The 16,788-nt window shown below is 46.4% G+C and overlaps 1 protein-coding gene across 1 annotated transcript; it reads right to left on the bottom strand.

Moving 5' to 3' along the window:
* Positions 1-10,707: 10,707 nt before the first annotated feature.
* On the bottom strand, positions 10,708-12,047 carry LOC123069341 (RNA-binding protein pno1). The gene is made up of 2 exons (XM_044492171.1): positions 11,694-12,047; positions 10,708-11,368 (listed from the first exon to the last, which is right to left on the bottom strand). The coding sequence occupies exons 1-2, from the start codon at positions 11,946-11,948 to the stop codon at positions 10,946-10,948; spliced, it is 678 nt and encodes a 225-aa protein (XP_044348106.1). The 5' UTR covers positions 11,949-12,047; the 3' UTR covers positions 10,708-10,945.
* Between the last annotated feature and the right edge of the window lie 4,741 nt (positions 12,048-16,788).

Raw genomic sequence — 16,788 nt, 5'->3', positions numbered from 1 at the left:
TCAGGTAGTACTCACGAAACCAAAAAAAAAAAAAAACGTGACATGCGTGTAGCACGAATGCAGAAACACGAGGTGAGTGTGAGCGAGGCGGCGTCGCTTCGCCGGCAGCAGCCAGGTGCCGGCGCGGACTTCGAGTCAACCCACGCCAGCACAGATTTTTTTTTTTAGCAACAACCGTCGGCATAGCTAGACGACGCGTACAAGCCATCTTCTCAAGACGGTGCAAACGGCGGTGGTACGTGTGTCCTTTTGGGTTCGTCTGAAATAATTTGTTTCCCTAGGGTTGTAGGAGTAAATAAGTACTGTAACAAGGGTGAAGATAATGCTCGGACCGACGGCCTTGTCTCTCGCATCAACTCTTTTTTTTTTTAACATCAGTACAGACACAAGCGCTCATATACACATCGATTTTTTTTTTATGATACATCGACCCTATTTAAGAAGCATGACATGTCAACTTTTATCGATGTAGTGTGGCAACATCCACATATACCCCCCCTACCTACACACCATACATTTACGTTTCATTGCAATCGCTTACCATCGTCACCTCCTAATCTGTAGTTATGTCGACAACGACAACAATTTGTTTCGTACATTTTTTATTTGCGGCAAAGCGCAAGTATATCTTTAGTAATGTATAAGTTCCTAAAAATGAATAACTCAGATCTGAAAAGGAAACCTTTGGGTCTTTGAGGCTATGTTTTTTTTTCCTAAAATTTTGACACATCTATGCTACAAATTGCTAAAGAGCATATAATTAGATGTTCCCCACTCCTTGCTCCTCTTACCCGAATGAGGTTATATGCCTTAGTGAAACTCATGGTAAAGTGGCAGAGGTATGACCTCAGGAAGAAAGAAAGATCGAGCGGGGAAAACGGGGATGGTTCTTTCAAGAATTTTAGAATTTGGTTAAAAAAAAGCATTGGAGTACATCTTCACTCAACACTGGCCCAACGAATGCCTATGTCTAATCTAGATGGAGTGGCGCTTAGCGAGCTGTTCCAACTTTGATAGGCAAAGAGGACATCATCGCGGGGTGTAGGTGGAGCTCCTCTCAAGTCTGGACCTCGCGAGGGTAGCCCCCCTCCCCCTAACATCCAGACAATGTGGGTCGATGTGGACTAGAACATTTATTAAATAGTACGTTGGTCGGCTCTTCAATTTGAGATCTTCTGGTTTCGATGACATATTGAATTCATCCAAAGTCGAGAATGGTGGATAGTATGTTTCAACACATGGACATCATTTTTAGCTTTTGGGTGCATTTCGCGACACCACAAAAACATTGCCTTCATGTCTTGGAATCGATGTATGTGATCACGCTAAGATCAAGGCTGAAGAAGATCGGTGGACTCCAGGGAGGCGCCAGTGTTGCAGTGGCGGTGACGAGGTCAATTCCTATAGAGTAGTTTTTTTTGTGAAACGATCAGATCTACTTCCTCTGTTCCAGAATATAAGGTGTATTGATTTCCCTTCAAGTCAACCAATTGAATGTTTGACCAAGATTATAAAATAAAATAAAAATATCTACAATACCTAATAGATAAAATATGAAAGTACTTTTTATGATGGATCAAATGATATAAATTTCATATATGTTCGCCGATGCGCCGCTGTCAGAACGAGTCATCGACGCGCCGCTGTCGCCGCTCTCATACCGGAGCCAGCCTAACCTTGTTGATGACAGGCGGGAAGTCTTCGTGTACGTGCCCCTAAGGACCAGCATCCCGTAGCCGCAGTCGTCATCGTTGTTGAATCCTTGAATCGATCTGAGGAATTTGACACAAAATATCGTCGTTACTTACGCATGGCGAGAAACCCTAACCTCGCCGCCCTGAAGAGCTAGCATAAATCTATGCCAGATCTCTGTCTAATCTCTCGCAGCGGACAAATTTGAGGAGGATCGGAGTCCGAAAGACTGACTCGAAGAAGAAGCCCGTCATCCGTCCAAACGCGCCCCTGCGAGAACTAAAACCCTGCCTATCTACTAGCTGGAGACAAGGCATCAGAAATCTCCTCCCCGCCACCGGCCGCCGCAGCAGCAGACGGAGGGGAGGCGAGTCCACGGGCTCGTCGGTGGAGATCGAGTGGAGGAAGCCTTTCCCTAGTCGCCTTGCGAGAGGGGAAAGAAAAAGTATAATTCTTATAGAGTAGTTGAGTGGGCATTGATGTAGGGGTCGACCTTTTGTCCATGAAATTGATGTATCTCAATGACGCATATTCTAAACAATATTGAAGAGGAAGGACAATTAAATTGGGCAAATTATGATAAAGTAATACACAAGCACACTCACCCTATCCATATGACCATCTCTAAGAGATCGGGCCAGTAAATCTTGAGATTAATTAACTGATCACTGCGGGTGCCTCATAGTCCAAGAAACATCATAAGTCTAGAAAAATGCAAGCATTAGAATATAAGACTTAGAACCAAATGGGTTGATTTCACCACAAGGATTTTAACTATCTTAGCGCTTATTTTAGCCCACATGTGTAATATTTTGTGATACATATAAATATACACCCCAGTGGAAGCTATGCCGATAAACCTAATCGATCCAATCTAACATTTGATCAAACTGCGGGATGTGAGAACAGCTCTGAGAACAAATGTCCGGGTAAAGGGAGAGTAAGAAAAAAAAACCTTAAAATTGATGGGCCAGCACTCCCTAGCATGTTTTGTCATTTCTTCTTTTTTTTCTTAATCCAAAGTGGCCTAAAGTAGGGGCGCATGATTGGTACATGATCGGCCATTCAAAGATGATGCCGATGGAGCTTGACTTTCACATTGCGAGTGATTTAACTGATCTTGATATTTTCCTACATTGATACCTTGATTTTTACTCATGATCTCGATCGAGCTGAAGCCGATGGGTGTGCAAGCAAGGCCATGCATTCCATTCCCTCGCACCAGTCAGGATACGTTGCATGACGTGCACTGAACTGCAAACACGCACATATGGAACGAGTGGTCAATCAACAACAACTGGGCAAGTCTGGTCCTTTGTTTTCAAAACACGTACACACAAAATACTAGCTATGCTCCATCATGTAGTGGCTATAAACTTTGTGAAAAGTCCAACTTTACAATTTTTAATGGAATTTATTGAGATAAGTATCTATATTAACAATACCAAATATATACAATATGAATGTGTGTCTCACGATGAACCTAATCATATGTGCTAAAAATACGAAGAACTAAAACCACAACAAATATTTTGGAAAAGAGAGAGTATTTGGTATTTTAAATGTAGACGTTTTCTTCTACATATTTGATCAAAGTTTATTAAATGTAACTCTTCCACAAAATTTATAAGCACTATATTATGAAACAGATGGAGCGCTAAACTGTGTCATTTTGTTTCACGAACAGTAGTAGGGTGTTGTGTGGCCAGCATCAGGCCTCATTTTCAAAGAAAAACAAAGACGTTCCATGCATACATGTCTATTAGAGCATCTTCAGCCGGACGTCTCCAACCCGTCTCATACGTTCGGGCGGACCGCCCGGTAACTGATCGGTCATGATTTTTTCACCCAGACGACCCCTCAAACCGGCCTAAAACGCCCAGGCTGACTGGCACCCCTCATATCCAGCCTAAATATGGGGCGAATATGGGGGGTGCCTGGAAGCGACCGCCATGTATGACTGGCAAAGGGGTCCCACCCGGACTCGCACGGAAACCCGGCGGTCCAATGGACGCCTCCTCCGCCGTTGCAGTGTGAACGTCGCGTGGCGCCGCTCCGGCTCACCGCCCGAGACCAAATCCGCCTATTTAACCCGACAGGCATCCCGCAACCCTAGCCCATCCACCTTCCCCTCTTCGCGCCACCAGTCCGAGTCCATCCACCTCCTCCCTTTCCCGCACCGGCGCTCTGTCCACGCTCATGCGCTCCGTCATGGTCCGGAGCAAGATCACCTACTAAATAATGTTCACGTCGGAGCACCGGTACGAGATCCAGCAGGAGATCTGGGCGAGACAAGCCGTGCGTGCCGCCCGCATCAATGTCGGGCTGCCTCCGGACTCGCCGGAGCATAGGAGGAGGAGCAGCCGGGGGAAGAGGAGTTGGCTCCGATGAAGGTGGAGGAGGCGGAGCAGCCGGAGCAGGAGCTGTCGGGCTTCAACATGGAGCAGACGGGGGCGGAGTTCGACATCGCCCAATCGGAGGAGATGGCGGAGCAGTAGGCCATCCTGGAGTCCATCCTAGAGTCCATCCAGGATGAGGCCTATGTGGAGGCCAATTGTGCGTTCCTCCAACAGGAGCAGGCGGCATCCGACGCGCTCTTCGCAGAACTCGGCGCAGAGATAGAGGTGGAGGAGGCCAGAGCGGGGCAGGCGGAGGAGCCGGAGCTGCAGCTGCCGCCCATGCTGCCGGAGCCGGGCACGGAGATCATCGACATCTCTGACGATATAGCTAGGTGATCGACATAGTACGTAAGTTTATTTCATTTGCATGTCCTTGTATGGATTTAAGAATCTAGTATGTGATGTCTGGATGCAACTACTGAAATTTAAGGCGTGTCCGGTCACTGCCCACGGACACGTCTGTGGGCATTTGAGGGGCCATATTTGACATATCTGCTGTAGATGCTCTTACTGTCCTCCCAGAAAGAAGAATAAGGTGATGGTAAAATGAGTATTAAAAATCTATATGGTCTGGTTTTTTTTAGACAAATATATGGTCTGTTGTGATTGATGAATGCCCCAGATTTGCATCCGACCTCTCAGAAAGAATTGTGTCAAGACACAAGGCCCATTGTGGCGGTTGTTGCCCTGGCTTCATATGTTTTAGAGAAAAAAAAGGTCTCAGTTAAGATCACGAAACAATTATGAGCTAAGCATAGTTCAAAGATGGTTAGGGTTTTTTATGGTGAAGCCAGTCTACCTGTGATCAAATCCTACACTTGGCATAGGCTGGCTCAGCCTCATGAAGTAATCATAGAGGTAGAGTGAGTATGCGTACGTGTTGGCTATGGCGAAAAGGATAACGAAACAATTGCTATAAAGAAATTAGGAAACAATTTGTTAATCTTTTGCGAAGGATTATTCTCATTTACTACCCCAAGAATAATGGCCTCACCAGGCAATATGACACCGAATCCACGATTGACATGAAGTTAACCGGACACGTTGGTAGCATCATCACCCCCTGCTATTCTGCAAGTTGTTTGATTCCTTACAATGATTCCGATGGCTCCTAATTTTCTGATAATTCCACTTTGCGAAAGCTCTTTTCGACGAAGACAATATATTAGCATCAAGATGACAACAATTACATCCGGTATTTGCAATGACATAATATCAAGAACTAGTCGAGGCAAAAAAAGGCCCCCCCCCCCCCTAACTGCACTGCATGAACCCTGCCCTTAAACACGGTTCATCGAAGGAATAGAGAAACGTGCAAGGACTTGTAAATCCTCTTACGGACTGATTTACGCCGTGCCTCCTCTCGCAAGCGACAGGCGGCGACCAACTCCCATCCTAGATCTTCGCCGGCGAGGGTGTCGGTCCCCTCTCCCTCCGCTTGCCGCTCTTGCGGCAGGAGGGAGGGGATCTCGTTCCTCCGTTCTAGCCTAGTAGTTAGGGTTAGGGTTTGTCTGTTGTCGTCGTTAGGGTGGTGGGAGCAGCGGCTAGGCGAATAAATCTGCCTCAACTCTACTCCCACACCGGTGACGTCTCGGAGTTGATGGCGATGTGTGCTTGTCGATCTTTCAGATCGGCAGCTTGGTCTTCTCGCCGTTCATTAGATCTGGCAAGATCAGTTTCTCGGTGTGTCGCTGGCATTCGTCGTTATCTATGGATGCGCTGGAGGCCAGGGCGAGAAGGATGCTCTGGAGCGAGGAGTTTGGTCCGATAGTGGTGTATCTATCGTTCTTCCCCGACCTCGTCGATGGGATGTGGCGGATCTTGGTCCAAGGTAGCACGGGGACGTCCCCCGATCGACGTGACACAGCGACATGTGCCTCGCTGCTTGCGGCATGTCTGTTCATCGAATTACAAAGCCTTGTTGGTGATGGTGCTTCTTTGGATCTGGCAATGGTGGAGGCTCGACGTCTCTTCTGGCGTGCGCTTTGGCGGCATTGGATCGGGGATGCGGCCCAGCGAGTGTGGAAAACCCTAGGGATAGTTCTGTATTTTTCTATCTGTTAAGGGTCTATCTCCAAACTTTCAGGGTCAGTCGTGGTTTCCTGGTCAATCTTTTACTCCCTCCGTCCCATAATGTAAGACGTTTTTTGACACTACTAGTGTCAAAAAACGTCTTACATTATGGGACGGAGGGAGTAGTTTACAGGTGTGTTTGGCCATGTAACTTAATTTTCTATCAGTGAAATGAATTACGTGGTTGCTCTAAAAAAACATGCATAGAGCAACTCGTCTTACATTTCCACAACATTATGCAAAGGTGATAAAGTAGAGAGGCAGAGGACGTACTAGGATTTTGTTCGCCTTCCTTCCTGTCGTCTGATGTATGGTGGCCGTTGCTTTCGCGATGCCCACATGATCCACCGATGCACAATGGCACATGCACGCGAGTGGCCGCTAGTGGCCCATCCCCGTCGCACAACCCACGCAACGCAACCTTTTCGGATTTTTGTGCGTATCTCGTCTCGGCCGGTTCTCTGCGCTGCACATGTCCATATCCTCGCCTGCCGCCCGCCCGCCCGCCCGCGTATATTCTCATGCCTACGTTGCTTTCGGATCAGACAGCCATGGAGCGGCTCGGAGTAGCCGCCGGTAGGAAGAAGAGTGATCAGATCATGTGCTCATAGGTCATACATAGCCTGTCGGAAGAAGGAAAAACAGTGAGCATAGTGGTATCTTTTTTTCAACCAGCTCGTGTCTTGGTCCTCAAGACATGCACATCATTCTGCAATAATGTTTTACTCGGTGCTCCACGGCGCACTTGCACCGAGCCCTTCACTGATGTTACAAAAGTTCGCCGTGAATGAAACATCCACGGCCCCGACGGACGTGGACTGGGCGGTGGAGTTGAGTCCCGATGCTGGTGTGGTGCGCTCTGTTGTTTGGTCATCCAACCCTTTATAAATAAAGCCAAAAAAGAGAAAAGAAATCCATTGACCTAAGGCTCGACGGCCACTGCTCGGGATAAAGGGCAGCAGGGCTGGCAGTCTTGCCCTTGTCTCCACCAGTGGCATGTCGACTCCCGAAGGGAATTACCACAACGGGGAAAAGCAAAGCAAAAGTGCAAAACTAACCGAAATATTAGTAGGTCATCGGCTTTGATTTTTGTCTCTGTAGTGTGTGCTGTTAGATGGGCCATATGAAGAAAGATGGGTCTCAGTATGAAATACGGAATGGACTTCCTGTTAAACTCCACTGATCCTCACCTAGTTCCTAGTAATTAAGATGGGCCATATGAACGAGATCATGGAGCAGATCAAGCTGACTATGGTGAAGGCGCGCCAAGGAGATATGACAGCTTGAGTCTTTTCCAATGCACTATATGCTATGCTCCGCTTTTGTGATCATAAACTGCTTGTTGCTTTACCTTAGCTTATTCCGGGCCCTGGAGCCCGACGAACTGTTGACTTCTCGGTTTGTAAGGTTTAAACTATGTGTGGATGCTGCCTGGTGGCTTTATTAATTTATAGCCGGACGCTCCTAGCATCTTCGTTCCAAAAAAAAAGGAATTTGGTGATGGCGGCCTGTTTTCTGCTGAGGGGCAGAGGAGGGAGGGAAGCGATGCTGGTGGAAGTATGTGAAACTGCACGGATAAATCATCAGTTCAGATCAACTGCATTTCTCCTGGTGTTACTGCAATATCTTGTTACTAGCAACTGTATCACATATGTTCAAATAATATATACTCCCTACGTTCGTAAATATTTGTCTTTTTAGAGATTTCAACAAGTGACTACATACGAAGCAAAATGAGTGAATCTACACTCTAAAATATGTCTATATACATCCGTATGTAGTCACTTGTTGAAATCTCTAGAAAGACAAATATTTAGGAACGGAGGGAGTACGTTGAAAGGGTGTTAAAAGTATGCAAAAAAACATGTATGGGAAAGTCTTTTAGAGCGTTTTTGGGTCTATATATTCAGACATTCAGTAGTAGAGTATAGTTTGGTCAAGCCAGAATGACGACATGGATGATATTGTACAAAGAAGAAGAAAAATAAAAAAAAGGAAAGGGTTAAGAACTTTGTATTATCTGTGGCTGTATGCATCATTCTGATGCAGAGGCCGGGGAGTCCCCCCTTTTCGAAAAAAGAAAAAAAAAGAAATTTGTATTATCTTGTAGATATGTGCACGGTCTTTCTTATCTGGTCCGAAGATTGTATATGTTGTTGCTCACAATCTTAGAACTGCATGGAAAAAAAGAAGGCATACGACGTGTCTGTATGAGCTAATTATCTACAGCCACTGGCATGAAAGGGGAACAACAGGTACGAGGAAAGATGCAAGAAAATGCAGAAGGAAAGAAGATCTGCGGCAAACAGTTTGTAAGTTCAGGACCAAATAAAGTAGACAGGCAAATTATGCTCACAGTTAACAAATGCATGCAGTCAAGAATCTGAGAAAATCGATACCTTTGATCCGTTGCACTGTCGATGACGCCTGCTTGGGGCACAGAGCATGGTGCTCTGGTTCATAGTAGGGACCGATGGAAGTGTTAAAAAGATCTGACCTTTTTACAAATATTACTATTTTTTTGAAGAATGCATGATTAAATAAAAACTGATTATTTGTATTTCATAGAGAATAAAAGAAAAGAATAAGAAATAGGAAGATCATTTGGCCTGTCCATTAGTTTGGAAAAGAAAATATAGTGGGTCATCTATGCTCTACTCTGTTGGGGTGTGAGAAAAAAGATACTCCACCAGAAGGTTTCATAAATACATCCTTTTGTTGTTGGCCTGTACAAGTAATCTAAGTGGATGAAATGTTGGTTTAATTTTTTTAATCTCTTCCTAGTGTTTGATATTTAAAGTTTAAATTGAATAACTATTCAAAAAGCGCGGCGCAAGCCGCGCCCGTGGAAAAGCCCGCCTACTCTTTTCGTTGGAGATTTCTACAACCATGTATTTATTTTTGTCATACAGCGTAGCTTGTATAATCTGCAACATTACATTTGTTTCCTCAGCTGGTAGCAAGGCCCATAGTATAGAATGCATCTAATAATACCCCTGCCTGAAAGGAAACAATAGGGAGAACTAATCTGCTGGGCTCAAAAAACTGAACACTAAAATCTGCTGGATTCCTAAAACTGAACACCAAAATACAGGCAAGAGTACGAAGAACAGAATACCATTGATCTACAAATTGATATTCTAGTACTCAGTGAATTAACAGAGCAGAAGCTTCTTCTCTTTTATATCGAACAGAACAGAACCATAGGAGAATAATAAGTGCAACTGATGAAACCAGCGTAGTCTTGTGTGAACAACGCAGCTGATAAAGCCAGCGTGACCACTAAAAGCCCGTCTGAATTGGAGCCTTCGTACTGCCAGCCTGAAAACAAAGTCTCCTACTAGAAAAAAACAATTCAGAAGCAAACAATTAAGCAAAGGAAAAGTTTTCTCCAGCCAGATAATTCGTTCCTAGTTACCTATAAAGCATTAATTATTTGCTTGTAGATAATATTTAAAGTAACATTTGTTGGAACACCCTTGGCATTTTCAAACAGGATTTTTAAACCTTGTGGTGATGTCACTCGCGAGATTACACAGATTAAACATATCATATCTTCCCCAAAGGGTTCCAATTGCTATAAGACGTAACAAATGGTTACACAGATTAAACATATCAATTAGAATTAAGATTTCTGGTGTCAAATAAAACAGTTGGAGAACTCATCAAACAACCAAGAAACAATTTCTCTTGGTACCACGTGATGCACACCACTTTACAACATCTATAAACCTAAATTGCAATAAATATTTATAGCAACAAAACTAAGAAAAATATAGTGGAAGACTAAGATAATTCTTTTCTCAATAGTTTCTACAGATAAGCTGAAATTATAATTATAATTTGAGGAACTAAAATCATGGTATATGTATGAATAGTAGCTGAGGAACTACAAATATTGGCTAGAGATTGGTTGCTTGCCAATTCTTGTTGCCAATCTCACAAAAAGTTGCCAAAAGTTGGCAACTTTTGTTTTTGCCAAATGTTGGCTTACCAAATATTGGCAATGCCAAATGTTGGTAGCAAACCAATTATGCTCTACATGTTTACCTTCTCCAAAGTCTGATCCTAACTCTTACTGACTGTGACGACGTAAGAGAGACAGATTGGTTATAGGTGTCACTGTAGTGTAAAGGACCATTGGAGGCAGGAGATTGAGCACTGTTATCCAGCTCAAACTCTGCAGAAGCACCGCAGTGCATGCACAGGATGGTAATCCAAGATTAAAAGAACAAAGCACCAAAGAGAAAAACAATGGCATCTAAACAAACATAGCCAAGCTAAGATGAATTTACATGGCAATAAAGTACTGTACCAATGCTATATGTTTTGGGTGAGCCTCCTGTGCGAAGGGCTCGCCATACTGCTCAAGAGAAATGCAAAACTTTCTGTAGGATTCACAACCATTGTTGTGGTCCATTTCTAAGGGTAAATCAACCAAATCTGACAATTCAAGATTCTAGGTTAACTTGATCATTCTCCACATCCATAGCCATGCTATAGAGTATAAAATACACACTCGAAGAAAAAGAGACCACACAACTTACACAATAGTGTTTGGCATATATAAATAGTAGTCGAAGCAAACATATAACATGTATCAGAACAGCATTTTCCCAAGAAAAAGCCGAGAACAGAACACAAGGAATATCACCACAGATCTCTCGGCACTTCCAAGTTGTTCTTCATATCAAGACAATGCATAGCACAGGGACACAAATCAGCGGATACAACACCTTACAAGGCCAAAACTGCAGCTATATAATGTGACCCAGACTCAACTAATACCTTTCTGCCATCCTAGCAGATACAGCCCTTAGCTTCGAATAGACCTTTCCGGCAGGAGAACCTAAGATAAGACTACAGAGTGAATCCCTGGCAACCTTGATGTTAACAAAGGATCCAAGTATGTGGATCTTCGTATCAGCGATAACTATGCGAGTCCTGGTAGAGTTCTCAATGGCATACTTGGTCTTGCCTCCTTTCCCTGATAGGCGGCCAATGGCACGCGACAGATGCTCCCCTCGAAGTGTCTTCACATCCTTGATCTCGAAGGAGTCCACATACAGGTCATCAAGACGAAGCAAGGCAACGGCATCGGCAATGTCAAATCCAAGCATAAAAGCATGCACGAAGTCCGCACACTTCTGAAGGTTGCTCACATCTGGTGTATCATGCCTTGTTTTCAGCTCAACCCTTTTTGCCTGTTGATGAAAAAAAACAGACTAATGAAATTGCTACAAAGGAGACAGCTAAATGCTAAACATTCAGAGATATCTTACAAGTTGTCCCCCATTAACCACAGGTGCTACAAGCTAGTGCGGATTTTCTCCATAATACACAAGTGCTTGAACCAAACAGTACAAGAAACGATGATCAACAGCAGACCAATAATTTTCTCCGCAATTACTGACCGGATGACGCGTTTTAAATGAGAGGAAGGGAACACAGGTCACACGAATTCGGACTTGCTCTTACTATTCAGAGAAGCAGCAACGGGACATTAGAAAACGCAGCCGGGTTACCAACCTTGAGGTTCATGCGGATGTCGACCTTCATGTGCTCGTAGACGGGGGTGTAGATCTCCAGCCACGCCTTCTTCAGCGGCGCAAAGCGGTGCGGCGGCACCTGGACCTTGCGGTACTGTGGCCTCCCGCCGCTCATCTCGCTTGGCATCAGGGCGTCGAACCGCGGCTTCTCCACGCCGCCGGCCGCGTCCACCGCCATCGCGCCAGAGGAGGATCCTCCTGCCGCGGCAGCGGTCGGGGCTCTGTCGACTTCCATCGGGCTACGGCTGCTGCTGCGGCTGCGGCGGGGGTGGGATGGCGCGGGGTGGGAGAGGCTGCTAGGGTTTTGGGACCGAGAGGAGTGGACACCTTGGAACGGAGAGGCTTATATTGGGCTGTGGAAGGCTAGTTTGGGCCAGCACAAGACGAACGAAAAGGGAGATGGTGCGCTCGCGTCCCATGCGTGACATGGGCCTGGCCCAGCGAGCACAGTCAGAGCTAGCGACAGAAACTAACGCCTGTTTTTTTTTTTTTGTAGAAACAAGAGTTATCCCCATCTAGGGTTCCAACCTGACCTCCAGCGGTGATGGCGGAGTCCACGTCAATCCTTCACGGTGGCCAGATCCGTTCGGCGGCCTGAAGTCCTATCAATCGAGAGAGTTTTGCAGGCCAGGCTGCATGGCAGGACCGACGCCTTTGGCGATGGAGCTGGGGGGTAGAGTTAGTAGAGGGAAGGAAGTAGATGATGCAGGGAAGGAGATGGAGATAGGAGAGGGAAGCCAGTTGGCGGATGGAGTTGGAGATGGCAGGGCGCCGGTGGAGCCGGGAGCAGATCTTGGCGCGGCAGTCGGGGAGGATGAAGATGAAGATTGGGGCTATGGCCCAGAACCAGATCTGGAGGACAAATTCACAGGTATGCATCTACATGGGGAGGAGGAGGACGATCTGGACCTGTCGGGCGAGGTTGAAGACCTGATTGAAGGAGTGCGCTGGCTAAGTCTGTTTAGGGTTCACACTACCAAACCCTTCAGCCATGCTGCGCTGCTCAGGCAGATGAGGAACGTGTGGGCGTCTGCACAGGGTGTGACAATTAACGTGAAGGGCCTGAACTTGTTCCTAGTTCAGTGTCATTGCCTTGGAGAGTGGAAGAGGGTGATGGAAGGAGGGCCATGAATTTTTCGAAATGCTCCAGTGATCCTTCAAGAGTACGATGGCTTTACTGATGTGGCTGAGTATAAGCTGAATAAACTGCCGGTGAGGGCAAGGATAAAAGGGTTGCCTGATGGGCTTATAGCAAAAAAGAACTAGCAGAACGGGTGGCCGCAAAGGTGGGAGAACCACCGTTTACGGTGCTTGTGAATGAGGGCAAAATAAACCCGGCTGGTATTTGCGAGTTAGAGTCTTTGTGGATGTCAACACTCCCTTGGTGAGATTTGTCCCGATCACTCTGAAAGAAAGGAAGAAATACCTAGTGTTTTATGACAAGCTACCATATTATTGCTTCTTCTGCGGTCTGATGGGCCACACGGTTGAAGAGTGTGGTGACGGCGCGCATGATCCACGCACCTGCGAGTGGGGTGAATGGTTATTGTGGAACCCGGGCCAGCCAGCCTTATGCTCTATGGGGAGGGGAGGTATGGATGGAAGTGCTAGGGGGAGATCGGGGGGAAGAGGAGCTCGGGGAGGAAGACAAAGTGGAGGGGGATCGATGGGAGAGAGGAGAAGGCCGAAGGAGCATTCTGAAACGGAAGCGATGGAGCATGCTGTTTATGAACATAACCTATCGGACAACACTAATGCTCTTAAGAGGTTGGTCTCTTCGGATGGGACTATGAACATTCGTGGGCAGCCTATACCAAACCTTGATGGGATAGTTCTGCAGCTGGAAAATGGGTTGGATGGAGCAACTCATGATGCCAATGCAGCTTCGGCATCAATCCCAGAGAAGGCACCAATAGTAAAGAGGAGGAAGCGGGGGGATGAGCAAGGAGCAGAGGAGATGGAGCTAGGCACTAAGGCAACCTCTGATTTGGGGGACCGTCGGGCCAAATGAGGACATTATGTTGGAACTGTCGTGGGATTGGCGACCCCGCGACGGTTCGTGAGCTCCGCGATCTAGTGGAGGCTTGTGCACCGGATGTGCTTTGCATAGTTGAAACTCAGCTTTGCGAAGTATAGGGTGGAAGGTTTGGCGGGTAGTCTGGGTTTTAGTGGTAGTTTTGGAGTAGCTAGCAGTGGTCGTAGTGGAGGTTTGTGCTTGTACTGGAAGAATATTGTTGCCCTGAAAATAAAAAGTTTTTCTCAGTATCACATTGACTCGGTAATTAAAGATCCGGGCAAAGAACCATGGCACTTGTCTTGCTTCTATGGAGCTGCAAACAGGAGTCTTAGATACAAAACTTGGGACACTATGAAGTTTTTGCGAGGAGAAAATACGCTGTCGTGGGTTTGCATGGGTGATTTTAATGAAATTCTCCGTCCAGAGGAGCAGATGGGACCAAATGAGAGGGATAGCGCACAGATAGCGGGTTTCAGAGAGGCTGTCGACGTGTGCGAGCTTGCAGATCGATACAAAGGCCTGGATTGGACGTTTGAAAAAAGAATGGTAGGAGGAGAATATTGCCGGGTTCGACTTGACCGCGCCCTCGCAACTCCGTCATGGTCGGCTATGTTTCCCTTTGCTTCAGTGGAACATCTCACGACGGCAAAATCAGATCACTGTCCAATTCTTTTGCTAAATGAGCTGGAAGCTAGTAACTTGAGGATTGCACTAAAGAGGTCGTTTCATTATGAGTGTATGTGGGAAACTGAAGATTCGTTCAGAGATACTGTGGAACAAGCTAGGTGGGCCGATCATCCTGCTACTACGGTAGCTGAGCTTGCAGCTAGGTTGACCGCTTGAAAGGAGATGCGGTGCCCCCATGTGTGGTTTTGGTAATTGATGACAATCTCTATGGACTAATGGTTGCCTTGAGTTATATTTGAAGGGTTTGTCCATAGGCTTTTCTTGGAGTCCATTTATTGGTCTCAAGGAGAGTTTGTGATGACCAAGGTGCTATTAAGGAATTATCCAAAGATTGGTCATATGAGTGTTGAGCTTATAGCAAGCATGTCTTGAAGAAGAAGAGTGTGTGATCATTCATGTTTACCTTCAAGACATCATCCAAATGAAGAGAGTTGGAAAGATTAAAGGTTGATCAAGACTAAGTCAAAGAGTGAATCAAGTTGATCAATACACAAAGCATAGAAGATGTATCGAGAGGGATCAAGCGATCCCATGGTATGGTAAGCATTGTCAATTACGCTTTGTGTACTAACCCATGGTCTTTGTGAGAGTTCTTTGTGGGGTTAGGTTGCGGTGTGCAAGTTCAAGTAGGATCATCACGAAGAGATCATATGCTTGAAGCTTGCCATCCATTGTGGTGGCAGTGGACTTGCGAAGATGTGTCGAAGAGCGGCTCACCCATAGTGGAGTATGGGGGAGCAATCTACTAGTCTTCACCGAGCCAACACATTCAAGAAAGGTGGTCCAGCTTGAGGGAGTCAAGATCGTCTTCATCCAGCGCAAGTGGACCATGAGCAATGCAAAGGTTTGCCCTTGATAGATTTTCTATTTTACCGGTCTCATGGTGGTAGTTGGGAGACCAGGTTTTAGGATCGATTGTCGTACTATCAAGGGGGGCTATCGATGAGTAACTTGATTGTATCATTCGTAGAGAGCTCAAACCATTGCATCCTTGCATCATCTTTATTGGTTCTTGTTTGGTTCTTCTCCTTGTGAGATTTGGAGCTTATGGTCATTTTCTTGACAAGCTCGAGTTCATCGAAAACGGAGTTCACATGCTTCTTCTATGATGTTTTCGATGTTGGAGGTTCTACGGGTTCTTCTCTGTTGGAGGTTTCTCTCCTCTTTTTGTTAGGCATACCTCCCTTGCCTCTACTCGTTGTCTTGTTTCAAACAAGCTTGAGTTTGCTCAATTCGGAGCTCACATGAAGAAGTTATGGCAGTTCTGTTTTTCTCCCTGCGGTAGTACCGCGGTGGCAGCGGTAGTACCGTTTGTAGCGTCAAGCCGTAGTACCGCTCCAGTACCGCCTCGATTTTGGGTCTGCTCTTTTCGTGTCGGGTTTAGCAGTAGTTGCACGGCAGTAAGGCACGACGGTTCCGCCTATAAGCGGTAGTACCGCCCCGATTGGGCGGTAGTACCGCCTATAAGCGGTAGTACCGCTCCGGTCGGGCGGTAGTACCGCTACTGCATTAGTGTCGTCGTTCGATGCTCTGCCATGCCTCATTTGGTCCCGTGTTCTGCTCCTCCAGCGGTAGTACCGCTGGGGTGAGCGGTAGTACCGCTTATAAGCGGTACTACCGCCCCAAGGTTCATGTTTTACTGCTCCTTTTTCCTGCTTCTACCGCCTGAGCGGTAGTACCGCTCGTGGAGCGGTAGTACCGCTCGTGTGCGGGCTGAGCACATAACGGTTGGATTTCCCCCCTCCTATATAAGGGGGTCTTCTTCCCCAATGAACCTTATCCTTTGAGCTCGTGTTCTTCCCCCATTGTTGACCTTCCTCGAGCTTGCTAACTCTCAATCCCTCCATGGATTCTTGCTAGTTTTTGAGGGAAAAGAGAGAGGAGATCTAGATCCACATTTCCACCAATCACTTTCTCCTCTATGTGAGGGGAACCCATTGGATCTAGATCTTGGAGTTCTTGGTGTTCTCCTTCTTGTTCTTCCTCTCATCTTCCTCCCTAGCATTAGTTGCTTTGGTGAGATTTGAGAGAGAAGGACTTGGGCACTCCGTGTGCCCTTGCCATTGCATTTGGTGCATTGGTTTGAGTTCTCCACGTGATACGTGGAAGTTACAAGTTGAGAAGCTTATTACTCTTGAGTGCTTGGTACCCTTGAGCTTGTTACTCTTGGGTGTTTTGGACACCCTGGAGCTTGTTCCTCTTGGGTGCCTTGGCGCCCTAGACGGTTGGTGTTGTTCGGAGCTCAATCATTGTGGTGTAAAGCTCCGGGCAAGCATCGAGGTCTCCAATTAGGTTGTGGAGATCGCCCCGAGCAATTTGTCGGGTACTGGTGACTGCCCCCAAGGGTTGCCAAAGTGTGCGGGTTCGGTGA

Source organism: Triticum aestivum, chromosome 3B (genome assembly GCF_018294505.1).
Source record: "Triticum aestivum cultivar Chinese Spring chromosome 3B, IWGSC CS RefSeq v2.1, whole genome shotgun sequence".
NCBI lineage: Eukaryota > Viridiplantae > Streptophyta > Magnoliopsida > Poales > Poaceae > Triticum > Triticum aestivum.
Note: the sequence above shows the minus strand (reverse complement) of the source record. Positions and strands in the feature narration are given on the sequence as shown.